Here is a 27,877-nt window from a genome sequence, read left to right as displayed (position 1 = left end):
ATGCTTGGCCAATAGGAGAGCGAGTCGTCTCTTATTTTGGGCAAGCTTTGCATTTAAATGCTTTTCTGCTCGTTTGTTGCAATCATTAGACAAGATATTGAATGTTAGGACGTTTGTAGTTATCAAACAGCTTAATTTTTCTATTATTTTTTGGCCAAAAGTTGCAGTTCCGCAACAAGTAGCTCACCGCCCCATGATGCTTTGAGCGCCCATGGTGGCTGAAGTGGTCTCGAGGGGTCGCCATGCAAACTCCCATAGACGGGCTGCCAGCTTTCCCTCTAGGTAATAGTAAGAAACTCTATGGTGGCAGGTGGCAGTTAGATTAATGACTGGTCGCGACAGGTTGCTCGGAGAGAGCAACCTGGGTCTCGCAAGCCCCACCGATCACAGCGCCTGCCATCGCATCGCTTAACCATTGCACCACTGCATCAGGAGTGGTATGAGGATTCTCAGGGGTCTGTGAATTTTAAGTAGAGAATGATCAATTCTGCGTATATGGGCATTAACCCGTTACACTTTCGCGTCATGTCCTTAAGGCGAAGCTTAAGTGTCCCCTCCATTTTTTTTTTCTTGGAAAATACTCCCGTCGACCTGCCCCATCGGCTACATATTGTTACAACCGTAGGCACGGATAGCGATGAAAACGAAGTGCTTTGCCGTGTCTGAAATGCGAAGAGAATGAAGTGTATTTTCGTGCTAGTCCCGCGTGCCCTAGGGACATCATCATCATCCCTGCAGGTGTCGACTGCACCGCTGTCCGGTATTTTCTGTGCAAATAATGCATCCACTATTTATGTGCACATATTTACGTTACATTACTGCGGCTGTCGGGCCACACACATAAAACTGGCTACGAAATTATCGTTTTTGCTCTTATTTATTAATACTGTGTAATTTTGTTTGTTCGTAACAAGTTCTTTCATTTTTGTTTCCTTTTGAATGCACTTCCTTCAGCAAACTGTTGAACGCGTGTGTCATATTTATTACATATCCCGTGTGCAAATTTCTGTACACGGAGATGTTCTTGCATGTTTTTCCTCTTCCGTAAAGCACGAAGGGGCCCTTAGAGTATACAAAAAAAAAAAAAAAAACTAATTATGGGCACTACAACTTCCAGCATCGGTAAAGGCACCGATTACGTTTTCAGACGTTTATTTCACTAAATATCTGAATTTGGGACGAACGTATAGCGCAGCTTCTCTGAGACGTACAGTGGAGAAGTCTGCCATCGGCTGCTTTTAAGAAGCGTAGAACTGAGAAGGCGTCTTGCCCCGCGAGCTGAAACTAGTCGTGGGAGAGTGACATGATGCCCCCCAATCCTCCTCCTTACCTTGGGCGTGACTCTGAACGAATCACATCTATGCTTCAAGCATGGGCTTGGCTGCGCCAAACTGTGCGGATTGACAGAGTATGAAAGCCAGGTTGAAGATTCTTGTTACTTTTAGCGTTCTGGCTTTTGTATTCGCGTTATTTGTCTCCCACTTCTCTGTCTTTTATCAGCAACCCCCACCCCGTATTTTTTGCTCTTGTTGATATGGCGATTCCCTGTGCCACTCGACAACAAAAGATGGATAAGACAAAGCTGGTATACTGTCCTTCAAGCCAGAATCGGAGGCACACAAACATTATAAGGCATCGCGTTGCTGCCTGACGACAAAACCCGAAAGCCTTGATCAAGATACGAGCAGCCATATACGCGTCCGGTGAAACCGACCGTCACCACACAAATTTTGTGTAACGAAGCGTTTCCAGTATAGCCAGCATATATAGTTGACAGCCCATGGCTGTTAACTGTATATTTTGCCCCATCTGTTTTCTTATTTTACAATATTATTGATTAATGCATTGAAACAGCCGTTCCAGGTACCCATTGACGTATTTGCACTATAAGAACTTAGTGCCCAAGAAAGCGACTGCACCAACATGGTGAAGGTAAGATGCTTGAGCAGCTCACAGGCTTGCATTGAGGAAAACAGGGTGTCATTAAGTAAAAGCCTCAGCGCTCCAAAGTGCACTAAGCCCATGTTATACGTTATGTCTTCAACTCTCTGCCGTTGGAATCTCGCGGATCGTTGCAGTGCGCATGCAATGGTGTGCACCGTGCCTACCTGGCTGAGGCCGCTGTTTTCTTGCTTGGGCTCGCGGACGGAGATGCTGTCGTCTTCGAGGAAGTAGAAGATGTCCACGGGGCGGACGCGGTACTGCTCGAAGGGGGAGTTGTCCACGTCCTCCCGGAAGTAGCCCTGGAAGTGCAACACCTGGAGAGAGGGAGACGGGGAGGAATACAGACGCATTCAAATCTCTCGGTCAGGACGCTTCCGAACTCGGTGCATGTCAGCGTCAAACGAAACACGAAGCGCCAGACGAGAAGGTTTTATTCGAGGGAGGCTGAATACTAGGTCACTTCATGTTCTTTTTGACGCTGTGAGCACCGCTGCCTGGAAGTGTTAATGGGCCCCGCCTATATCTCCTCTCCCATTTACAAAAAATTCTTTAGGAAGTCTATAGAGTGTGAATAGAATTTTGTTAATGAAGTTGTATAGACAGTGTATAGACAATAGAATCATGGCTATACATTTTTTGTACACTTTTGTCTAAGGACAGTCTATGGACTATGAGTAAAGAAAGAAGTTATCTTTAGGAAGGCAACAGAGTTTATAAAAAGTCTGTAAAAAGTTTTAGGCCATTTATACAAGAGCCGGCAGCTGGTATTTTTGTACTTTGTCGTTGGCGTTTGATGTTGGCCTCAACTGCTCGAGAGCGGTTGAAGTCACATGATTTTAGTGAAGGACGAGCGCTGCACTTTCTACAGAGTTTATTCAAGGAAGAATGTTTATATAGCCTCTGCCCTTATCCATGCTCTTAATCGCGGTTGACAAACATTCACAGATATGCATCAATAAACAGCATTTCGCTATGGCGAAGAAGAACTGACGTGTCACTGACGGAATTATCACTTCGCTTTGTTCACGTGACTTTCTTTGTCTGTTTCCATGTAGTAAACACTGAAAAATTTGAAAGGTGCCATGTGTGAAAAAAAAAATTCAAGGAGGTATAAAATGCCTTCTTTTCCACTGCTGTTTAAATATTTTTTCCAACAATTTCCTGCAGTTTCCTTCTTCACCAAAGCTTCACGCCATTATGTCGATAAGTTTCAATGAAAGATCGGCGGCCACTTTATTTCTCGTTAGCGTCCCTTATGCGGCGCTACGGCGAAGGCCGCCATCTCCACAGAGGAGCCAGGTCGTCGATCGAAGGGTCGTCAACCATTCGCTTCCAGGAAACAAACAAATATAAGAGCAGAGCGCTGCCAGAAAATGATGCCGCGTAAGAGCACAAGCCCACCTCGCCCGATCACCTGTCCGCACGACTGCCCGCGTATGCGCTCACTCATGCGTGAGCGCGCTCGGTGGCACATGCAACGCGCATGCTCCTATTTAACGGCAATTCTGCGAGTGGTTCCAGCCACTGGCAGAAAACCATTTCTGTGCATTGCCAATGACACGACGAGGGCACACGAGGGCCATAGCAACGCATGCGACGAACTTCGTACGGTTGCTGTTGTGTGTACAGGTGCCGTCAGAAGTAAATGGAAGGTAATATTAAGGAAAAACTTTTATCATTGCCCTCCCAATTCAGGCATCCTTGAATAAATATGTGCAGCCCAATTGTGATCGTGCGAATTGCACTCTGCACCAACAAACATTGACCATTATGCTTTAGATTTAAAGAAATTAAATTTTTTCGACAAAATTGCCTTTCATTTACTTTTGGCGTCGAGTGTACATATAGTGTGAGGCAAAGACACAACAGTCTTTTAAGGGGACTTAGAAATGCACTTTTTGCTCTCTTAACTTGCTTGCCATATAATATTAATGGTAATTAAATATGGTAAATTACTCAATTTTCTTATCCAACAACCTAAACGACAAGCGAGTTCGAAATGATCCAGCGCTAGTTGCGAAATAATTAAGTATGCTATGGACCCAAAGATGACCATGAATAAAATGATGTACCGACGTTTAAAGGTCTGCTTTGTGGTAGCGTGCGAAGAAAAATTGTGCGTGCCTGCGGGATAGGCAAGGAAGAGGCAGATTGTTTAATAAAGTTATAACTCCTTTAAGTTTAGAGTGCTTCCGATTCCCAACATCCTATTCACTATTTCTGCTTCTTTTCGTCGGCCCCTGCGTATGCGCTGTTTTTTTATTTATTTTTGAAATTTTTCGTGTTCTGTTCCTCTCCTTCATCCTCAGAGTTCCTAGCAGCTCCTGCAAATTTAGTTGCCTGTTCTTTCCTTTCACAGAACGCTAACGCCACCACCTAAACGCTGATGTCGGTGTGGCCACCCACGCTTGCCGTTCTCGTTACTCAAGAGAACACTGGCGTACTGGCTTGAGCTTCCGCTTAAAGCTCTCAACGTACAGATGGACGCAACCGACTTTAGACTGCCATCACCTGGACACGACGTTCTGAGTTCATCTAATGCAAATGAGCGTGAAAGCTATTTGCGTCCGATGCTGACACAGGTACCAGGGCAGAGAATAGCTGAGACCGGAAAAAAAAGGGAGATAAGACGAAGCGTTCCGTTTAGTTCTGTCTCTATAACGGACAAGGCTGAATCCCCCACCTATCTCGCTGCCCCCACCTCTATTTTTTCTTCTCGAGAAATACGGTAGCCTCCACATCAGCTGCACAACTGCGCGGGCAATTTCACATCACATAAGACGGAGACATAACATAGCTATTTGACGCTACTCATCACCCATTAAAAAAAAATTGGGTCTCAGTCACTGGCGTTGAGTTATTAAGAGATGTGGTGGTAACAAAAAAAAAGAGTAACTCGGTGTTTGCGGTCTTCCTGGCTCAGCACTTGCGGTAATTGTCGGGAAAGTTGTGACTGAACGCTGGAAGCACCGGAGATGATGTGAGCAAATAACGTTCTTTTTTTTTCTTCTTTTCTTTTCTTATGTAAAGGGTGACCTGTGTTGGCGCGTTTCGTTCAGAATTCAGCGTGCGTGTACAGGTGAGCTCTATAATCGTGCTCGTCCGGTGCTCTCGGCGTCACACACACGAGAAAGTCAGAGGAGGGTACCTGTCTCACATGCGTGAGAGGCTTGCGTGAGAGGCATTGATCTTTTTTTTTTTTATGCGCTGAAGACGAAGCCGCCCGTCGCCTACCTCGTATAGTGCTGGTAAAAGAAAACAATGTATTTCTCCGGTTTGAAGCTAACAACTCGACTGTGACGTTGACACGCCGTAAGGTTGAACACCTCGAATTAATTTCCACCACCTGAAATTCCTGTTCTTGCATAAAGGGCTCTGCACACATGTTCCTAGCAATTCTACCAAGTCGAAATGCTGCTGCTGTCACCAAAAAACGTACAGTCTTTGCCAAAAGTAACCAGGCTGCACGGTTTCCTTCTCAGCCTTATACTGAAGCTGTCATGCCAGCTCTCAAGCTCCAAATCTCTGTATGGTAAGGTGGACCCCTGTCCTCAATTTCAAATAACTTTTTGATCTTTAGGGAAGCCGTGAGGGCCCTACTATTTTAATGAGAAGCGAACCATGGTGGTGGTGGCGAAAAACTTTAATATTCAAAGAGAGTTTGAGGGTCAAAAAACCCTGCTGCATGGTCGGGATCCTTAGCCCGGGACACCGCACGACGAGGCCCCGTCGCGCGCCCGCTTAGAGCCCTTTGGGACTCCAGTGTGGAGCAGTTGAGGAGGGCAGTCTCCCATGCCTATCGGGTGGGGGTGGGGGAAGGGGGAAGGTGAGGAGAAGAGTTGAAATCTGGGTTAGTTGGTATATTACACTTAAGAAAAAAAAAAAACCAGCCAGAAAGACGGGGACAAAGGAGAGACGAGGCACACACAACGACTGGACTATCAACTGTGCTTTATTGAAAAACAGCCAGTCTCCGAGAAAACCCAACAGAGCATGCGCAGTTAAACGGCACCGCAAACCAGCACAAAAAACAACAACAGCGAGCTCGTAAGATAGTCAAGCTGCAGTGTCAACGGGACAAGTAACCTAATTCTTTCTGCATCAACGTGATAGAAGCCGTGCTAACGCAGTTATCTCCATGATTGCTAATGTGAAATGCTTCGAGGATTTCCCGCTCAACCTTACCCTTGCCTCTACCGAGAATAGTGACAAGTGTCACTTTTCTCGGTAGAGGCAAGGGTAAGGTTGAGCGGGAAATCCTCGAAGCATTTCACATTAGCAATCATGGAGATAACTGCGTTAGCACGGCTTCTATCACGTTGATGCAGAAAGAATTAGGTTACTTGTCCCGTTGACACTGCAGCTTGACTATCTTACGAGCTCGCTGTTGTTGTTTTTTGTGCTGGTTTGCGGTGCCGTTGAACTGCGCATGCTCTGTTGGGTTTTCTCGGAGACTGGCTGTTTTTCAATAAAGCACAGTTGATAGTCCAGTCGTTGTGTGTGCCTCGTCTCTCCTTTGTCCCCGTCTTTTTGGCTGGTTTTTTTTTCTTAAGTAGAAGGTGAGGATTCTGAGTACATGCCATGCAGCCTGGTTGCTTTTGGCAAAGGCTGTATTTGCGGCGTAGTAGAGTTTTAAAGGGCGGTGCAGAGGTTTTAGACAACAACCTGAAACAGATAGGATGGAAGAAACTTGCAAGGGAAGCACGCAGACTTTTTGTGCTAGTATTTGAAATGGCGACGTAATCGCCAGTTAAATCCGCGACGGCGTTCAGGATTCTGTGCACTGCACAGCGCCCGGTAGGGGTGCATGACGACGTCATCTTGAAGGGGCGGTACGTTTTCACAGCAGAAACGCTTGTCCTAAAGAAACAACCAAACGCCACCGAAGCTAAAGACAGCGGAGGATTGCTTGGCGGCATCCGATTGGGCACGGAAATGGATGGACCAAGGTACCGGAAGTGTGAAATCGTCCTCAGCATTTCGTCAAGACCAAACTTCTCCGCACAACAGAAAGCTTTAAGGAGAAGCCTGCACGATATCGCGGCTTTAATAGGCGAAAAGAACTTGTTATCATTTGCTTACAAGCTCCGTACATTCGGATCCATGAATCTCTTCATATTAAAAAAACAAAAACAAAACTAGAACGAAAATGCTTCACCTTTCCTCTACGAACAGAGCGAAGCGGCTGCCCGAACTTCCATGCATACCCTCTTCATATTCTTGCTAACCGAGGATTCCGCCTTTATGGCTACGCCTCTTGATAGCCTACCGTTACTATGAGATCAAAATGCAGGGCACACTATACTACCAATAACAATCTTCTCAGGTCACGTGATTCTAAGTGGTAACATAATGACCGCTGCACATACGACGTTCCTGAAACGTTTTTTTAGAATCAGGGTGCTCACTTGCTGAAACACCTCATGTCACTTAGAGTAGTAATTATATGCCCAGGTTATTGTTTTTAAAACGCATTACGTTTCGCATTACTTCATCCCCTCCCAATATATAAAAAAAATGTTTTATTGTGTTTTAATCTTACGCTAGTGCCGCCACGTCATGGGGAAAACCAGCGTAGACACTTCCAGCTGTTCTTTTACCTCCCCTCCCCCCGCGCCTCTCATTCGTGCAGCGCCATGTTTTTCCGAGAAAGATTGTGCTCGCGGCTAATACGAAAAGTACATTTGCTCTAATTGCGCCTGGTAATGTTTTTTTCTTTCTTTTATCACCGTGCGTTGCTTCCTTTTAGTCTTCTCTTTTATTCTGTCGTCAACAGAGGGCGTCGCTGTACTAGAAATCTGGGTCATGCTGTTCGCGCGCTTATAACGATGTGGAGAAACCCATGCAATTCTTGCCTGCTAAAGTATAAATACAGATTATTTTTCCCTGTTTTCACTGGAAACACCACCTCACTGGTAGAAGCTCACTTCACGAACGATTTAGAGCTTAGCAGCGGTGAGAAGAATTGAGGCAGATAAAAAGTCACCGGGGAAGAATTTTATGGTCTAAACAAATTGCTGTGAGAGATTTTCTTCATGTGTGCAGAACCGGACAATAATGCACGATAAGGTTGTTTGTTAACCAGCGAAGAAAATGTTTTGTGCTGTTAATAGTGCTAATTATTAATCAATCAATTAATTTTAACATCCTGCAGCATAGCATGAGGCAATATGAGGAGATAAATGCACTCACACTTGGTAATAATCAGCAGCAAATGAAAGCACAAGGAAACGCACAGTAAAAAAATGTCAGCTAAAATCGCGGAATCTAAAAATTATTTCATAGACAAAGCTCGATTAGGGCTGGAACGGAGTTCTAAATTTGTATAGTGTGCGTGAAAAAAAAAAAAACGATATTTGATCAAGTCAGTGTGAGAACTGAAAGGTTAAATGTTCTTTCATACTTTTTTTTTTGTGCGAAGAACACCATTTTAAGCGTGTAGACTATATTGAAATAGTTGCTAAGTGACTAAAATCACGGAGAATTAATTAACGTGTGCAAGAACATTAAACATTCAGTGCGAAGCCGTCAGTTCACCGGGGTGAGGCCCAGATCACAAAGACGAGAAGGTGAAAATCCCCGTCATATCGGTGAAGTATAAAACGTATAGCCTTCGATTTTTAACCATCTACCATTTGTTTACGTCCACAAGCTTAACGGGATTCTAAACGACGCAGCCATATCTTAAGATAGGGCGGATCAGGGTTTTGCATGTATGCCGGGGCAAGTACCCGAACCTTTGGAAAGCTTAGTTAGAAATCAGATCGATGGGTTTAGACCATAACATATCCTGCGTTAATGTAAGACCCAAGTAATGTATTTCCGAACTGTTTTTAGGCAACTGTCTGCAAGCGAATATGTTAACAAGGAGTAAGATGTGCGCCCGGGGAATCAATGCCTGGAGAAATTAACACTCATTTGTCATGCAGCGCACCACTCAAAAAGTTTAAGAAAAACTTATTAGGGAGGTCATGATCCAAATATGAATTAATTGTATAATAAGGCTCACAATCATCAGTGTGCTTGCGTATGTTTATTAATGCATGAAGCGGCATATCACTGCTCACTGCTCAGATTTACTCTAATTAGTCTTAACAAAATATTTATCTTCTCAAAATGAATATATATTTGGTGGCCCTGATCGGAATTAAGCATTATTTCTCAACAAAAATGCTTCATCAAACAAAATATCTATATTGTTTATGATGTCAGGCAAGCAGTGCGTCAAAATAAATAAATAAATCACAAGTCTGCCTTATACGACAAACAGACCATTCATTTCCGATGCTCTCATAAAGGGTTCTCTAACAGGCGTTAACCAAAGGGATTATTGTATACATTTCAACAAGGCTTCTGGCGATGGCCGTGCAAGCAATTAACAGATTGTATCTACATAGCGAAAGTGTATGTCGATGCCATCGTCATTATTATCAGCCTAACTACATCTACTGCTTCATAAAATATTTTTTGTAATATTATTCATTTTTGTGTATCCACGACTGCTTTTGTTATCCCTCTGTTGTCCACCTTTCTGCCAGGCGCTGCAAGTCAAGCTAACTTCTGTCTTTGGCAGACCCGAAGTTGTATTTGACAAAACGATAATAAAAGCTAATATTATTATTACTATTATCGCCCGTATTCCTCTAATTGGTCATGACCTGTAAGATCTGCGGGCACCTTATCCCGCGAACTTCGTAATTTCACTTTTCTGCTTGATTCTGTCGCCCCTGCTACTCTTGGCTTCTTTTGGTGTCCTCTACGGTAGCGTACGAGATCATCGGTTATCGTGCCCTCGCATTACATGCCATGTCCATGCCCATTACTTCTTGATTTCAACTACGATGTCATTAATTTGCTTCAGTTCCCTCCTTACTCCGGTCTTCTCTCGTCTCTTAACGTTACACCTGTCACTTTCTTTTCTGCATAGCTCCCTGCTGAGTTCTTTCCGGTTACGTCCAAGTTTCCGCCCCATAGGGGAGTAGTGGCAAGATACAACGGTTGTATATTTTCCGCTTCATGGATACTGTAACCTGCTATTCCTGACCTTCGGATCCCCGCCGAATGCACACCACGGAATTCTGATTGTCCTAGTTATTTCACTCTCATGGCCCTAATCTACGGTCACTACCTGTCCAAACAATGTGCATTCCCTTACCAACGACGATGCTTTGCTGCCTTTCGTAAACCGTTGGTCTCTACCGAGACTGTTGAACATTACTTCAGTTTTCTTCATATTAATTATTAGAACCACCGTTCTGCCTTGGTCCTCGATCATGCCTTGCAGTTCGTCCCGCGGTGATAGTTAACGAGGCAATGTCATCAGCAAATCAAAGATTCTTAAGGTATTCTCCATTAATAACTCTTATTCCCAACTCTTCCCAATCAGTTCTCTGAATAGCTCCTGTGGACACGCGGTGAATAACAGTGGAGAGATCGTTTCTCCCTGTCTGGCACCCCTCCTGATTACTGTTCTATAACTTTTTTTGGGCAGGACGTTGGTCACTGTGTAGTTGCTGCAGATGTTTTTCAGTATCTTTGCATATGCCTAGTCTACGTCGTGGCTACGCAATGCCTACATGACTGCTGTGGCTTCTACTGAGTCAAATGCTTCCTTATTGTTTATGAAGAATATAAATAGGGGTTGGTTATACCCTGCGCATTTCTCTGTCACCTGACTGATGATGCTAATATGGTCTGTTGTCGATTAACATGTCGAAGAGCCAGCCTGATCGTTTGGTTAGCTGAAGCTAAAGGCTGCTCTAATTTTATTAGTGATTACCTTAGTGAATACCTTGAAAGCAGTGAACAATAAAATGATAGGTTTTTTTTTTTTTCAGGTCTTCACATCCCCTTCCTTACGCATTAAGATAGTTTAGCCGCCGCGGTGGCTCAGCGGTTATGGTGCTCGGCTGCTGACCCAAAAGACGCGGGTTCGATCCCGGCCGCGGCGGCTAGAATTTCTTTGGAGGAGAAATTCTAGAGGCCCGCGTACTGTGCGATGTCAGTGGACGTTACAGAGCCCCAGGTGGTCGAAATTCCAGGAGCCCTCCACTACGGCTTCTCTCATAGCCTTAGTCGCTTTGGGACGTTAAACCCCATAAACCAAAACCAATTAAGATAGTTTAAGCATTAATCCAAGATACCGGTGCGCTCGAGGTGACGATGCATTGCGTACACTCTATACAGGGTGGCATGTTTTACCAGAACAATGTCCCCACCGTCCTTCAACAGATCTGCGCTTACTTGAACACCACCCGCCACTTTTCTATTTGAATTGTATTGTAACGTTTCCATTACGTCCCCTTTCGTTACGGGCGGGATGTTCAGTTTCACCGCACCACTGCCTTTTTCATTAGCGTCATAATTATTTAGGCTACTGTATATATCCGTACAGCATTTTTCTACCAGTTTAACTATCTCATCCATTTTGGGGGTAGGCCGCTGCGGTGGCTCAGTGGCTATGGTGCTCGGCTGCTGGCCCAAAAGACGCGGGTTCGATCCCGGCCGCGGCGGCTAGAATTTCTTTGGAGGAGAAATTCTAGAGGCCCGTGTGCTGTGCGATGTCAGTGCACGTTAAAGAACCCCAGGTGGTCGAAATTTCCGGAGCCCTTCACTACGGCGTCTCTCATAGCCTTAGTCGCTTTGGGACGTTAAACCCCACAAAACCAAACAAAACCAAACCTCATCCATTTTGGCAATGACATTGTCCTCATTTTCTCTTAGCGCGTACACCTGATTTTTGTCCATCCATGACGTTTTCATGAAAGCTTTTAGACTACCTGCCTTCTGCCAATATGACCGGATGAAGCGGAATGCACACTGTAACTGTGCTCACGAATCCAGTCGTTCAGAGATCGCCTTGTCTGGCCAACGCGTTTATGTCGAATATGAATCGGACAGGATAGACCAAAGCAACATACTTGTCCTAATGTTTAACCATGTAGCCTTATTAAATACCCCCCCCCCCCCCCCTTTTCTGTGATGGTGCAAACAATGCAATTTAATGCGAGCTAAAAACAGCACATGAGCGTCAGCTCGTTTTAAAATATTCTGAAATATCAGCTAGGTATAGAAGCACGGCAACAATCTTTTTCTACAAACCCGTTGAGCACTCCGGATCTTGTTGCTTAATTTTGCAGTTTTCGCGCTTTTAATCAAGTATTATGTGAGCGATACGGTATCATAACGCGCGAGCCCTGCTTGATCTTGTCGGAACACCTTCCTGCACATGGTAAAAAGCCTGTCATGCGCGTCCTTGGAAGCCAGAAAGGCTTTTTCATTTTTTCAAGATCTTAATGCCTCCATGAAAGTGGGAGTTGGAATTTCTAAGGAGTACTTCGCACACGCAGTGCATGTGATCATTGAAAACGTGAAGGCTTAATTTGCAACCTCATGGAGCCGTAGTCAGGCTCTTCGTTGAAATCAGTTTATTAATATAGATTTTCGCGCTTTGGGTGTGTAATGCCCCAATTTTATCGAGTTTGTGTTCATCGTGACTATGTGTCCTTATTTTTTATTTTTATGCACCACAGAAAATGTGGCGTACGTAAGGCTGCGGTGCATTCACATTCTCTTAATTCTTTGAACATCGCGTGTGAGGTCGCAGCCTGGACGCCCGTCTTCGAACCATTTATGAAGGCTTTGCGCGATGTGCGCAGGTGTTCTTGATGAATGTGTGCACTTGTGCAACATGTCTTGGATACCGCTTGCGCAGCCTGTTGTATAATGCGGCCATTACTTGACACCTCCGATCTCTCCCTATTTTCGTCATTCATCTTTCCCCTCTACCCTAATGTGGATTAGCCAGAGATAGGAATGTTTTCCCGACTGAGATTTTTAATAATTCTCCCATTAAAGCTTCATTTTCATGTCTACGCGTTAGTACGTTTGGCTAGATCGTCGTGATGGTGATGACGATGAAAATTTAGCAATTAAAGCTCTTTACATGTTTACACAGAGCAAGCGGGACCACTCAGACTGACTGAATTGCTTCGAAAGACCTCTTGCAAACAGATTAAAGTTAGTGCAGTGGCTGACCCAGCATTACGAAAATGCCTGTACTATATGCGTTCCGGTCAAGGATTGAAAACTGGTTGCGCCCACCTTCTTGTCATTGACGGCGAAGTTCGGGAGGAAGTTGTCCTTGGTGGGCCTCCTTCGCCGGTGTCTGTACGGGTCCTCTTCGGTGCTGTGGGATCCCTCCGACGTGTGCCCGCTCCCCACCGCGACGCCATTGTGGACCTCGGATGGAGGTCTCGACTGCCATGTGTCGTGAGGTTGCGCCGGTTGCTGCGCTCGGTGTAGCGGAGAGACGGACGTCGGCAGAGATCGGGCCATGGGCTGGCCGCTCCGGTAGTCGAACGTGTGGCACAGAGGGTAGCGGTCCTTCTGCGGAAGAAAGAAATAAAAGGAAGGGCGCAGGAAGAATTACCAGGTAATGTCAGCGTTTCAACAAGATGTCTTGTCTTCGTTTGGACAAAGCGTTTATAATTGCGGGGTTTAAGCAGCATCTTCACTCCGAATAGGATCTTCACTCCGAGGAGGAAGGCCTCGGCGTGATGGTCCTATCTAAACCCCGCCAATAATGAACGCTTTGCCCAGACGAAGACAAGACATCTTGTTGAGAAGCTGGCAAGCACCCTGAGGCTTTCCCCTCACTTGTTCACTTTGTGATTGTCAAGTAACCAACTGCTTACCCTCTCTCTATCATGGACAGGCAACGCCTGGTTATTCGTAGGTATGGACACAAGTACGTAGCCCCGGAGCTCAGCCAGTTCAGTTACGTCATTTCGAGTGCGTCTATATCGCTGTATTTTTTCTCTCGAAGCAGCGTAGACCAATTCTGGCACAAAGCTTTGTTTAATCTCTCAACACTATCATTGTCGACAAATATTTCGTCATGCTGGAGCTACAGGCAGTGCTGGCAGCGTTCGATGCTCGCCATCTACAACAGCTTTTAGGAGGTCGGCTGGAAATGTGCTAGGGTTGTATCTGGCCTCAAGCCTGGAACCCACTTACAGACATCCGCACCTATCGTCCCTCTGCACTTATAGGTTGCGTCGCGAAGCTCATGAAGATGATTCATTCACGTCTGGTTTGGACCTTACGAACCGGAATATTAATATTCTTCTAACGTTAGGCCGCTTGGTGGCTCAATGATTATGGCGCTCGGCTGCTGACCTAAAGGCCCGGGTTCAATACCGGCCGCGGCGGTCGCATTTCGATGGAGGTGAAATACTAGAGGCCCGTGTGCTGTGCGATGTCAGTGCACGCTAAAGAACCCCAGGTGGTCGAAATTTCTGGAGCCCTTCACTACGGCGTCTCTAACATCCTGAGTCGCTTTGGGGCGTTAAACCCCCACAAACTAAACTCTTCTAACGTTATCTCTCCAGCAACATTGACAACGACATTACTCTTGCAAACGTCAAACGCAACAAACCAGAGTGGTTCGTATCCATAGCAGTGTCAATCGGTGTCAAAAAAGCTTTTGATAATGTCACACACTAGGCGATTCGTTCAGTTGGTACTGGTGGCAGCATGCACAACTAAGTGACTACCATTCCTCACTGGTCTGAAAAAAATGCATGCCGCTCCTTATCAAGGTCCCCTTGTATACGGATGACATCTGTGTGTGGCGCGCAGGCCGCAACAATGGTATTCTGTGCGCACGAGTGCAGGGGGCAATACTAGGCTCTATTGAGGTGCTCTTAAGCAAGCGGGAGCTCGTCATGTCACCATAAAAGTGTGCTGCGATTGCAGTAGCAAGGCGCGACGACTCACTGAAGGGGCAGTTTTATTATCACGAAAGAAAACGAGGAAAGGCTCCAGCGCCGGTTATTGGATGTTTCCAGTTCGCCTACATAATTCGAGGCGTTTTCTGCTAATACTGCAATTTAATTTCTCATCTTTTGTCATTAATCCACCCTCTATGGGCATTCTCTTCTGTCTTTTTCCTGGTTTTGATTTGACTTGCCCGCTGTAGCATATTATCGCTTACGATAGAAGCATGCATAGAGCGCGCGTTGTCGCAGGCGGCGACCCCGATCTCGCAGTGCTCATTAAGCAATAAGCACCCAGCGCACACCCGAACAGTCCCCGTGACCCGGACGCCTTTCCTCAGCTGAGCAGACAAGTGGGTCACTCTGGGATCGAAGGCGCCGCACACGCCGAAGGGAGGCAACGTAAGCCCCGTGTCGGGGAAAGAGGGAAACCAGGCACGCTTCGCTGGGGTGCGTCGTCCCTTAATAATCGGGAGAGGCCGGAATAAACGCAGCACCGGCGTCGTGTTCGGCGCCGGCGCGAGCGAGATAACGCGCGCGCGTGTTGTCCGAGCCGAGATTCGTCTGGGCGCCGCTCCAAATTGGGACGCATCGATTTCGAGCAGTGATGCCAGCTTCGCAAAGATTGCGCGCGGGCCGCTCGCTCGAGGTACGGGGACTCCTTGACGTCCCACGCTATTTTAAGATTCCTTGGTGCGTCTTAAGGTTGCAGCCGCTGCCTCGCGCTTTTGCGCCTGGCTGCACACTTCAATACTCGCCGAACGGTGCTTCGGACACGGCAATGAGAAACGGAGCGGCCGTGATTTCAAAATCCCGGTTCGCATAGAGACTCATGCGCAGAGGTACCGCGAATTTAGCCACCCCGTGATACCTTGCACTTGGAAGTGTGGTTAGGAGGACATATAGTAAAAGAAAAAATAAATAAAACGCGATTTATTCCGTTGTTGGCGGTAAAACATATCATAAAATGATTAGACGTGCACAAACGGTTGCTATCTATAGCCGGTATTCATTCTATGTTCATTTCTATGATCGCGTTTTTATTGCGGTGACTCGTGTGTCGTGTTATTTTCTTCCTCTATCGACATACATCGTCTGATTCGCAATGCAACCATTTGTCTTCCGAGAGCAGTGGTGTGATATGGTGTAGTCTGGTTTGGTACGGTACGGTGTGGTGGTGTATGGTAGCCTATGGTATGGCACGGCATGGTTTGTATGCTATGGCATGGCATGGCACGACATGGCATGACATCGCATGATACGGTACGGTAAAGTATGGTGGAGTACGGTAGGTTATTGTACTGCATGGCATGGCATGACATGGTATCGTATGATATGGTACGGTACGGTACGGTATGGTATGTTTGATGGGATACGGTAGGGTGTGGTATGGCACGGCATGGCATGGTATTGCATGGCATGGCATGGCATGGCATGACATGGCACGACATGGCATGGTATCGTATCGTATGTTGCGGTACAGTATGGTATGATGGGGATACGTTAGGGTGTAGTATGACACGGCATGCCATCGTATTGTATGATATGGCATGGCATCGTATGCTGTGGTATGGTGAAAGAAAAAAAAACTGGTAAAGGCGCAAGAAACGAGGACACGGAAGGCACACAAAAGACAGGACTGACATATTTTACATAGTTTTATATTACATAGTTTTACTATGGTAGGGATGGTACGTGAGGTTTAACTTCCCAAAGCTCAGCCCACCGCACTGCGCTATGGCAATCAAAACTTTGTATGCTTGATCCAGGACTATTAACATTAGATACGTTTTTTCCTTATCTAATTGACTATTATTGGCGAGAAATGGTGGGTTAGAGAACCTCGAGGCTTTGCCACACTGCAGGAGCTTCAACTGAAGTCTTGTGACGAAACATTGTCAGGCGATGACTTGCGGGATTTTGCAAGATTTGGCAGACTGCGGGAGAGCTCGTTCTCAAGTTTGGTTCGAATCCCACTGGCTGCCCATTTCATGACTAAAAAAGAATGATGTACTTGAGAAGATCCAAAACAGCGCAGTGAGGTTTGTTCACGAAAATTGGAGAAGAAATTTTAGTGTGCGAGAAATTAAAAGCAAACTAAAATGGCTGGAGCTGAAGGAGTGCAGGAAGGATTTGAGGTCAAAATTTTTTCATAATATGTACTACAGTAAAACCGGAATAAGTAGAGATCAATTCATAGAACCTCCATCTTACGTATCGAAAAGGCCTGACCACTCTCTGATCGGAACATTCTTTTAGAAGTGACGTCTTGTGTTATTCTTTTTTCTTTTACACGTACGATTAGAGACTGGAATGCTTTGCCATCAAATGTTGTTTCAGTACTAGCAAATGATGCTTTTTACCACGTTTTGCGCATGTGATTTCGATGTGATTTTTGTTGCGAAGATGTCCACCCTGCTGTAATGCCTGAAACAGGCGATGCAGGTAACGAACAATCAGACAAACAAATAAATAAATAAATGGTATTAAACTTGAGCCTACACTCCCCGATATAATTCGATGGTTGAAGATTTGTATAAAGAATGCCCAGGTTCGCATTACCGCTGTAGTTTTGGGGCCCTGTAGTAAAGACCAGCCACTGTAACTCGTGAGCTAGGGTGAGAAGCAGAGAAGCGAAAAAGATGCTGTTCTCGTATTCATGATACTGATGTCTTGTTTTCACTAAGTTCAGTAGGTTGAACGTCGGATATCAAAAGAGAAAAGCACAATTCAAGGAATCATGCACTTTTCTGGCAAACACGAAATTAGGTTTAAATAGAAAGAAAATGATTAATGTGGAAAACATTATTTCATGAACACCATACACCGAATAATTTGTTTGTTTTTTTTATAATAAAGGAATAAGAATAACTTCTCGGAAAAAACTATACCTGGCTTTGACGCGATTGTTATGGTAGCTGCAGTAGTAGTAGTAATAAAATAATTTTATTCGACCAAGAAGCGCAGGCCGAGCATGTGGACCGCCTGGGTGACCTGCTGGAGCTTTCAAAAACACTCTAATAGGAGTGGCTGCCTGTCTGTGAAACACTTACCTTTGGCTTTCTGATGGCGCTGAGAAAATATTCCTTGTGTCGTTGATTAATTAATTAATAATTAATAAAAACTTCGTCCCCTGTGTTTCATCTTGCTTAGGAACAATTAACGAATCAAGAGTACAAAGCCAAAAGCCTGAAGAAGAAACTGCAGTGTCAGTAACGAGATCTCGGGACCAGACAACAGTGGTGACACCCGAAGAAGGTACCAGTAGACATTTACGGCGGCGAAACTTTCTTATATGAAATTAAAATTTGAGTAGCAAAATGCCGTGTCCGTCGGTGTGACAAAACGCCAAATGTTTGTAGACGGACGTGAATCGTCCCGAGAGCCTGTATTGAGCGACATCTGGCGCGTTTCGCGCTTATTTTTAAACTCGGCTGGCCATAGTGTACTTGCCCGGCCCCGAACGGCGTCTTGTGTACATACAGAGGCCGCGAGATAGTGTTTTCTTTCTTGGTTGCTTAAAGTCGACACGACTCTCGAATCTAGACGGCAAGGAGAACTTCCCTTGGTAGCTCATGATAATGGCTCCACTGGCGTCCTGATATACGCTGCTGTCATGAGGACAGAGAATGCTTATAAATGGCAACAAAAAAAAAATAACCTCGTACATGAGCGTTCTTGCGTAGGAGTAAACAGTTGATAAATGTAACTGCACGGCTAAATGAAGACTGCGCTAAAAAGTTTTATGCAGCTGATCATTATGTATATTATATCATTATATTATCATATTATTATCATTATATATCATATTATCATTATAAAAGACGGGCTCTGTCCGAAACATCGACTCGCAATATATGTTTACCTAAATGAAGCGTCTGTATATACAGGGTGTTTCACCTAAGACTTTCTGCAATTTTCAAAAATAAGCTATTTGAATTAGATGCGCGCTTTTTCTGGCATAGCATTGTCAGTGGTGTAGTACATCATAATGCAGCTAAGACGTGCTAACTAGCAGGCTTGTTAACCAATATTTAATAGTTAACTTTTAAACTATTCACAACTCCGCTACTGTATACTGCTTTGGGGAAATACCACCAAGTCAAACATCAATAAACTTGCCTTAATACAAAAACGGGTCATCCGCATTATTGAAAACACATCATTTTTAGAACACACAGGACCCCTTTTTCTCAAACATCGCATTCTAAAAGTGGAAGATATGTACTCTTATAACCTGTTAAGTAAGTACAAGAATGCACTACAAGGAAAATCTGAGACATTTCTGACCTTAGCTAGACTACAAAAACCAACAAATACCTATTCATTTCGCTATCAGTCACCATGGCTCATTCCATTTTCCCGTACAATGTACGGAAAACAACGACTAAAACACGCCATACCGCATGCGCTCAATGAACTGGACGAAAAACAAATAGACATTCTGCAAATGTCGCACAAGGGAATTTATAAAATTTTTGTTTAACCTGTACCACGGATTCCTTTTTTTCTTTTAATCTTGTTTCAAGTGTCTATTTTGTTTATTGTTCTGCATGTGACAATTCACAATTGACTGCTCTTTTCAGAGGACTGTTTTATCAATTTTGTAAAACTATGTGCTGTGCAAGTGCTTGCTGTCTGGGTGGCGGGAGCTTTGTCAAGCTGCAACTAAGCAGCTTTTTCTTCCGTCACCTTTTTTGCTCAAGCAAAATAAAGAAATTTCTTCTATTCTAACTATTACTGTTGGGCTCCTTAATTATTGAGAGGCATGCAGCCCACCGTAAGTAATGTCCATATCCGTTTTTAGAATTTCGAGAACGAGATTATCCTAGGCGCTGTGGCCCAACAAATTTCGCCTACATCGCGCCAAAATACATGCGGTTTGAGAAGCTTGCAGGCAAAGCAACCTCTCCAGTGCACGTAACTCGTCAAAATAGCCAAAATTTGTTGGGCCACAGCGCCGAGGATAATCGCGTTCTCGAAATTCTAAAAACGGATATGGACATTACTTACGACGGGCTACATGCCTCTCAATAATTAAGGAGCCCAACGATAATAGTTTAAAAGTTAACTATTAAATATTGGTTAACAAGCCTGCTAGTTAGCACGTCTTAGCTGCATTATGATGTACTACACCACTGACAATGCTATGCCAGAAAAAGCGCGCATCTAATTCAAATAGCTTATTTTTAAAAATTGCAGAAAGTCTTAGGTGAAACACCCTGTATATATATATATATATATATATATATATATATATATATATATATATATATATATACAGGGTGTTTCACCTAAGAATTTCTGCAATTTCTAAAAATAAGCTATTTGAATTAGATGCGCGCTTTTTCTGGCATAGCATTGTCAATGGTGTATATATATATATATATATATATATATATATAGAAGAAGGGGTCACAACCTTGCAATTATCTTAATTTAATACCGACAGTTTCGGACGGAGGACCGTCCTTCCTCAGGGTATACCCTGAGGAAGGACGGTCCTCCGTCCGAAACTGTCGGTATTAAATTAAGATAATTGCAAGGTTGTGACCCCTTCTTCTACAAGTCTTCCTGGCCCATTGAACGACAAGACTTCCTGCAACTACTATATATATATATATATATATATATATATATATATATGTATATGCGTGTGTCATTTTGCAATTATTTTTAATAATTACCCTAATAATCTCCCATTGATGAACACCGTAAATTAAAAGAAAAACATGCCCTATGCCCCTCGGTTCGGGTGAGAATTGGCTTGCTTCATGTTTGGGATGACTATCCCCTCTTTTCCCTTCCCTTGTTTGCTATGTATACCAAGGGGCATAGGACATTTTTTTTTAAATTTGTGGTTTTCATCAATGGCACAATTATAGGGTAATTATTGCAAAGGTAATCCAATAGAAAGCAGAAGAAAAAAAAACAACTATACAACGCCAGTATGATCTGAACCCACGGCCTCTGAATTTCGCGTCCGAAGCTCTACCAACTTTTACGTCAAGCAAAAGCAGCCTGACATTAACGTCTAGCAAAGGTATAGTTGATGTACTCGCGTACCTAATTTTCCACCAGTATTGCAGCAACTAAATTCCTTTTCCGGCCTTGCTTATTTCGGTGTTAGAGGCATCCCTCAGAGGTGACAGTGTTTTTGTATAACTCTTCTGTGAAACATAAGTGCTCGTGGAATCTCTCGTTGTCAATTAAGTGTTTATGCTGCCTTGTAACGACAGACTGTATTCGTCGCTTCAACGATGAAACGGCGCTGCCGCATAGTCATTGAATTGGCTCCACAACTGAACATTGCTGTCTTACAAAAAAGTGCGCTTTCACGGAGCAATGGGAAGGTTCTCTTAAGGTTGCCTTCGCTACGCGCGTTGGTATTCGCACGAAATTGACGCTGTACGAAATTGTCAAGAAATTAATGCTAGAAAAGAAAGTCAAAACGTGCAGCGTTTCGCGCCAGATTAGTAGACACTAGCGACTTGAAATGCGCAGTAATGCTAATCCAACTAGGTTGATATTCTGGTGTGTAATCGAAACCACGCGCTCTTGAAGTAAAAAGACGCTGGTACTTACCACTACCGGCAAGGAGTAGCCCGGCAGCATAGGTAGCCTGTCCGTGAGTCTTGCCTCCATATTCGTGCTGACGGTACAGTTCGCACTTCAGTCGAGCTGCCGCAGCATATGATGGGCACAACTGTGCCAAACTCTTGCAGAATGACGTCTACTTCGGATCAAGCGGACGTCACCTTCAGATCAACAGATGTTGTCAAAGAACACTGGAAGGCCCTAGAACAGCAGACTCGCAGATATTCACAATTGTCGGGGGTGCCCTGGAAAGCTTCACTCGGCTGAGAGGGGCTTAAGCGAGGGACATGGTGCTCTTTCTTCCCTCGTCATTGCTCTTTTCTTTCAATGAGTGCCTTGGCACCCTGAAAAGGTTTTTAGTAACCGATAAGAGTTACACAGTTACGTCGACCACTCTAACATTAAGAACGACGTGTTGAATGACAGCAATTAACTTTAGGGAAGATAAGAGACCCGAAACACTGACGACTCCCGGAGCAACTGCACCGCTTTTCGTACGTCGATCATGTCGCGTCTTCTCTTAACTATCCCCGCACAACTTCGGACAAATACGCACATCGACGACACGCTAGCTGCCGGCCAGCCCCACTCGTTCTCAAAGTCGATGCCGCATGCGGTGGAGGCGGCTTCACCACACACGGGCACGTGACCTGCACCCGGCACGGCGCAGTGTTTCCGACCAGCGAGCGCGCGCGTGGTGCGGCAACCTTGTTTCCCGCGGTGGCGCGGGAGGAGCGAGTGGCCGGGGGACGTTTTTTTGGCAGCGCGCTGTGGCTCGTATGTTTGGCCCAGCCTGGACGCGTCGTAGCCATGACGACTCGGCTCCTCTCTGGCTGCGTGCGTGCTTTACCCCGTGTGCTCTACTTGTCAGTGCGTGTGTATGTGTGCAGATGCTTTTCCGTGCCGTGTCATTCCCGAAACCCTCCCCGCCTTGCGAGAGGCGCATCTTCTTTTCTCCTGTCTCTCTCTTACTGCCCCTTTCCCCTTTTCTTTCTTTTCTTCATTCTTCCCAACCCTTTATTTCTACTTGTACCTTCCCTCCTCTGTATCAGAACAACTACGTTTTCCTGGATGTTATGGTGCATCCCCGCCTCCCTTACTCACACCCCTTTCCATCGACTAGAAAGATTCTTACCCCATTTGTCGTATTTTCTTCACCCACAAAGTCCACGTGGCTTCGTGTGTCATTGCGGCGTGTCAAGCCAGAGCCAGGGTAAGAGGGAGAAATGGGAGAATGGGAGAAGGAAGTTAGAACGTTCCCCTTTTTTTGGCGGCTCAACGCAGAAGCACCTCGGAACACGCACTGTCGTGACCGCGCGCGGTTGGACGTTGCGCGATGACCTATATGTGCGCGACTCAGTGAAGTCATTGTCGTCGGGGCTTCGGAAATGAAGGGGAGTGCTAGGCTCTGGACGATCAGAGTTTCCTTTCAGTGCCAATTGTAGTCATCATGTTTTCGTGCACCGTCTCTGGGCACTGATAGATGGAGAAGGTGTAACAAGGGCAGACTTGTCAGTTTAAGATGTCGCTGTAACGCTCGAGTTCTGTGTCTGGCTCTCTTTTTTATGTGGCACGCGTCGATCGTAGCTTGTATGTTGCGAAAAGGAACCCCTGGGTGATTCGACTTCGTCTTTGGCAGTGGCCACATGACACGCCACCAAGTTCGTGACGCGGACGCGCATGGCGGGACATTTTGACCCCGATCTTCTTGCGTCATTGGTTTCAGTCGCCCCTGAAGCGTGAACTGTTTGCGTGTCATTATTTTTTTCTTCTCGCTGGGTGTCCATCTCTAGCTGTATGAATCAACTCCCCCAGTAGCACGCATATGACCTGCTCGGGTGTCTTGTACGTATATGGGCTCTTTCACTGGTATAGTTCTGAATTCATTTTTCTCACCAATACGCTATTGTCAAGGACAGATCCACAAAGAGGGCTGTATGTTGTATTTATTACTAAACGCCGTATTTCAGCCTAAATTTTGGTTGATTTGTCGAATAATAAAATTGCCAAAACACATTTATTTGGTTGGTTTGGTTTATGGGGTTTAACGTCCCAAAGCGACTGAGGCTATGAGAGACGCCGTAGTGAAGGGCTCCGGAAATTTCGACCATCTGGGGTTCTTTGTTTAAGCACGAAGAGCGTGTGTTTTAGCTTTAGGAATGCGGGCGTTTGTAGAAGCAGCTCTTCTGATGAGAGCATCCAATAGTTAAACAACAACTTCTAAGAACAGAGGACAAGGGTGATTATAATAGCGATGATGACGATGAATATTTACAACTCAAGAACATCTGTGGCCAAAGAGCGCCATGACACAGGGTTTATTCTTCTACTCAAGTCTTCTACTATCCATTTCCCAAGCATTCAGTCATAAATAAGCAGAGCACCAGGCCAGGTGAAAGCTTGTACTCATTGTATCACCTGTGGGTGCCCAGCGACACTGGGGATTGTTGTGCCATAGAGGTGGTCCCGTTGCGCTCGCCACCCGTTTCGTGACTGAGCGTTGCCAGCTCTCTTAGCGGTAGCGAAGACTCCGAGTCAGGCGTCGGTGTGACTAAGAAAATGCTTTATACATTATGTACAGGGCATAATATAGTTCAACATCGGCACGGGGGCCGAGAGCTACACAGCGCGACTGTTCTCGCACAGCGACGATCAGCGAGACACCAGCACGTCACACCATCCGACTCCACTCGTGAGCTGCACTCGACTCACGGTGGGTCGGTCACTCGGTCACTCTCTTCCCAAGCTGCAGCGGTGGGGCTTATACAACCTGAGGAACGGTGGCCCCTCAGAACTGGCCAATCCAAAGGCAGCACTCGACGGCAGTCCGAAAGGACCAACCAGCGACCGCGCGGGCCAACCGCTTCAAATTTTGCCGCGCGCGGTGGCGTCCGGGGGAGAAGGAATCCGGCGCCTCGCTGTCTGGCCTCTTGCGACAGGTCCAGGCATGTTGCTTGTAGATGCTTCTCCTTAGGACTCCGCTGCCGTACGGCGCAGCATCGTGGCTTGTCAGGGAGCGTTAGGGCGCGTGCCTTGCGGCGCAGCACCAGGGCTTGTCAAAAGGGACGCTCGTAGGAGAAAGTTAGCGGCCGGCAGAACTGGAATCCGGGCGGGTTTCCCGGCATGACAGGATCGAACCCCGCACCTCCCTCGTGCAGAGGACGAGAGTCATTAGACAAGCTTGAAATTAGGGAGGTTACTTTCCATTTAAGAAAGGGGGACAGGGTTGACACTCTCGGTTTAAGCGCAGTGCACCGAGAATGCCAGTTTTATGCTGTGAATTAAGTGGATTTTCTCGGCGACTTCAATTAACGTGCTAGCTGCGGCCGCTCCATCTTCAATGGCGAGAATATCTTGTCCGCGAGAATGATTTTAGTATTTAGCGATGCGGAAAAGTCACGCAATCGGATGTTGTAATAACTAATGACGTGATTCCTGAAAATTATCCGACCATAAATTGCGATTGCACGAGAGTCGCTTGCTCTCTCCTTTTTTGTTTTTCTTTTCATTTAGTGTGAAACTGCTAAAACGTTCTGTTAAAGTAGTTGTCGTTGAGTGAATCGTCACCTGCTTTATACGAGTATACACTACCAGCATATTAAGAGTGGCCGATTCTCTCCACGATCTGTCACTTCATCTGTTAGACGGAAGAAATATTAACGTTGTGAACAATGACGTAGGATTATGAAGTTGCTGCGAAGAGATATATGGCATTGTTTTGTGGGTTTCGTTTCATTTATTATTTTCAGCGATAAGCGTGGTATTACTATAATGTGGAAGCTTCGGCAAAGTGTTTTCTTGTCTTCAAGAAGGAGGCACGAGTGGGATCAAAAATCAATTAGGCGTAATCTGTTTCAAAAGAAAACTTATCAGTGCAATAAACTACTACATTAGTAACTGTTTCTATTAGCCCAATGTCGCTAGTATAGAGTGCTACTGAACTGTTAGGTATCATCATTTTGACTAGTTTTGCCAGTCTGCATGCACCGTAGGAATATTCCTTTCTGTTCTCTGATATTATGAAATAAAAACTATGGCCGTAAAGACAAATTGATTGTAGGGTATCTCTTCATTACTACAGCTGCTCGACCTTCCGCACGCGATCAGAATCTCGATCTCCTAATCTCGTACGGTGGAAGGAGAGGTCGTTACATCACCGCTGTGTGTTTCTATAATGAATGAGGTATTACTTTAGAAACTGCCGCTCTTGACACCTGCTGCGATTGCGTAAAATTTGTAATTTCTTAAGCTGAAAAATCGCGAGCACAGCTTAGGTTGAAACATGAAACACACACATCACTAGTTCAATTTGTCACGACAGAAAGAACATTCATGGGCTCATGAGAGACACAGATATAGATCTCCGAAAGGATAAAAAGCACTTTTTTTTTAATCCAAATAACTGGGTCTACTAGGGACGCCAACGACGTGCTCCTATATAAAATCTTCGTTAGAAGGCAGATGGAGCGGCATTGTCAGTGAAGAGAAGACAAAAAAAAAAAAAACTGACATGGCTTCTGTGCTCACGCAACGCTACACATCGAATATGCAGAGAACAGCGCGGGGGTAACGCTCACATTATTCATAACGATGTGAGGTAAGCGAAGAAACGTGCCCGACAGGTCGCCCTTTCGTGCATGCAACTTACTCGCAACACCGTGTCACGTTTTGCGCATTACTTTGTTCTTTGCGTTTTTATTAACCTCTCGGAGGGTGTCACATGTGACGCGCCGTCAGCGCCTCCGGACACGACGTGAATTAAAACGAAAGGGTGTGGCCTACATCGGTGAACTGCGGTCTTTGTCCGCACTTGACCACCCATCCGGAGAGAGGCAGCTTCGATAGAAATGTTCTGCACTGTCGCATAGTTACCCGCAATCAACCGCGCAGTTTATCGTCCAGCAAAAACATAGTGGGCTTATTCGACCTTCTTAAGTGGAGTTTTTGAGAAAGGCAAGGAAAATTCCTCGCAAAACAGACGGGACTTAAGCACAGCACAGACAGGCGTCTTTTTAGTGCGCTAGTATGTATAACGGCCATTTCCCGCGTTTCAGCGTTGTGTGTTTGTCTGTTTGTTTCAAGCCGGTTTTGTGGCAGGCTGCTCACCTGCCCACCGTGTCAGGTGGCAGCCCATTTATTCGTGAGATGCTGCTCTGGAAGAGCAACCTGTGTGGCAACCCATCCCGAGCAACCCAAGTCCCACCGATGACAACACCTGCCATAGCACCTGCCTTGCGCCACTGTACCCCCTGGCCACCGGGTGGCTTACTTCCCAAGGTGTAGACGGCGGTATACCAGGCGAGAGCCTGGGGAGCTAATTAGGCGGCACCGCCCCTGAGCGCACCGAGCTAAGCGGAACGAGCAGCAGCGGTTTGGAGGAGAACGTGAAAGAATGATGCTCGCAAAGTAGTTAGATGGAAGCAGTTGGGGTGGTAATTGTGTGGTAGCCTGGTGCCAGCTAGTAGGTCGTAGCTCCAACCGACCGACAATTGATGTCAGGCTAGCGCACATATCCGCTTTTGGTCTAATTTCCAAAATTGATTGACTTTTTTTCCTTTCCAAAGTGCCCTCTGTGTTGAGTAAAATTTTCCTTGCATGGTTGTTCGCCAACAGGTTGAACAGTGCGCTATTGTAGAAAGGACGAGGCAATGCAAAACCGCATACAGCAATGGCGATGTATGCGACACAGGATTTCTTACTCCTTTATTGTTCTTATCTGTCTCCTCCACCCCAAATCTCGTTTTTTTTTTATCACTTCCCCGTATTCCTTTCTGCAATGCTGCTCAATTGCTTTATCCTGTTATCTATATGTCAACCCCATTTCTGCCTACCGTGTCTCCGGTCGCAGTTGTTCATGCCTGGACACACAGCCTTTCACGTCCACGTTCACTATTTCCCCACCCCCTGATTTTGTTTTGCTGACCTGGCGTTTTTATTTATCATAGTTTTGCAGGTTAACCGGCCTAACCCCGTTTAGCAGCCATCCTGCTTGAACAAGATTTTCAATTTCACGCTCTCCAACCTAACACCCTTCCCACTTCACACCCTCTTCCCCCTCACCGGGCCTTCCTCCTCCGAGATGAAGACCCTATTTAAACCCAGCCAATGATGAACGCTTTGCCCGGACGAAGACAAGTCCTCCTGTCAAAACGTTGGCCAACCACCCTGCGGATACCCCTTCCCTTCTTTGTTCACTTTGTTTGTGTAGTCAAGAAACCCGTCTTGCTGCCTTCTCTCTACCACAGACAGGATAGCACTGTTAGCTTTGCTGCTTCTATACGTGTTGCGAACCGTGTTCGTCCTTTTGGGGCCAAAGCAAATTTCCGACGTGTATTTGCACTCGGCAACAGAGGACATGCAAAATCCCGCGCGCTCTACGGCTACGAAAGAAATACACTCTAAGCGCGTCACAATCGCGATACTTGCCTTCAAATAACAATTCAGAAGACACAAGCCACTGATATGAAATTACAGTCGATATGCGACACTGCATACCATTGGAAATGATCCAAACGTGACGATTTTTCAGTTGTTTAAAGCAGACGAGAGCTACCCCG

The 27,877-nt window shown here is 45.6% G+C and overlaps 1 protein-coding gene across 2 annotated transcripts in view; it reads right to left on the bottom strand.

Annotated features, from left to right (window-relative positions):
- LOC149358505 (EF-hand domain-containing protein 1-like) overlaps nucleotides 1-22,032 on the bottom strand; it is a 32,343-nt gene extending 10,311 nt beyond the window's left edge. For both annotated transcript variants that reach the window (XM_089570584.1, XM_089570585.1), the window contains exons 1-3: nucleotides 21,309-22,032; nucleotides 13,048-13,332; nucleotides 2,109-2,258 (exon numbers count right to left, since the gene is read on the bottom strand). In XM_089570584.1, the coding sequence (XP_089426710.1) occupies nucleotides 2,109-2,258; nucleotides 13,048-13,332; nucleotides 21,309-21,368 (495 nt within the window). In that variant the 5' untranslated portion in view covers nucleotides 21,369-22,032. The remainder of the gene's footprint in view (nucleotides 1-2,108; nucleotides 2,259-13,047; nucleotides 13,333-21,308) is intronic.
- Nucleotides 22,033-27,877: the final 5,845 nt, after the last annotated feature.

The sequence above is a fragment of the Amblyomma mixtum genome, chromosome 2, assembly GCF_055824585.1.
Source record: "Amblyomma mixtum isolate Tamu chromosome 2, ASM5582458v1, whole genome shotgun sequence".
NCBI lineage: Eukaryota > Metazoa > Arthropoda > Arachnida > Ixodida > Ixodidae > Amblyomma > Amblyomma mixtum.
The sequence above is the reverse complement of the archived record's forward strand: the minus strand, read 5'-3'. Positions and strand labels throughout refer to the sequence as shown.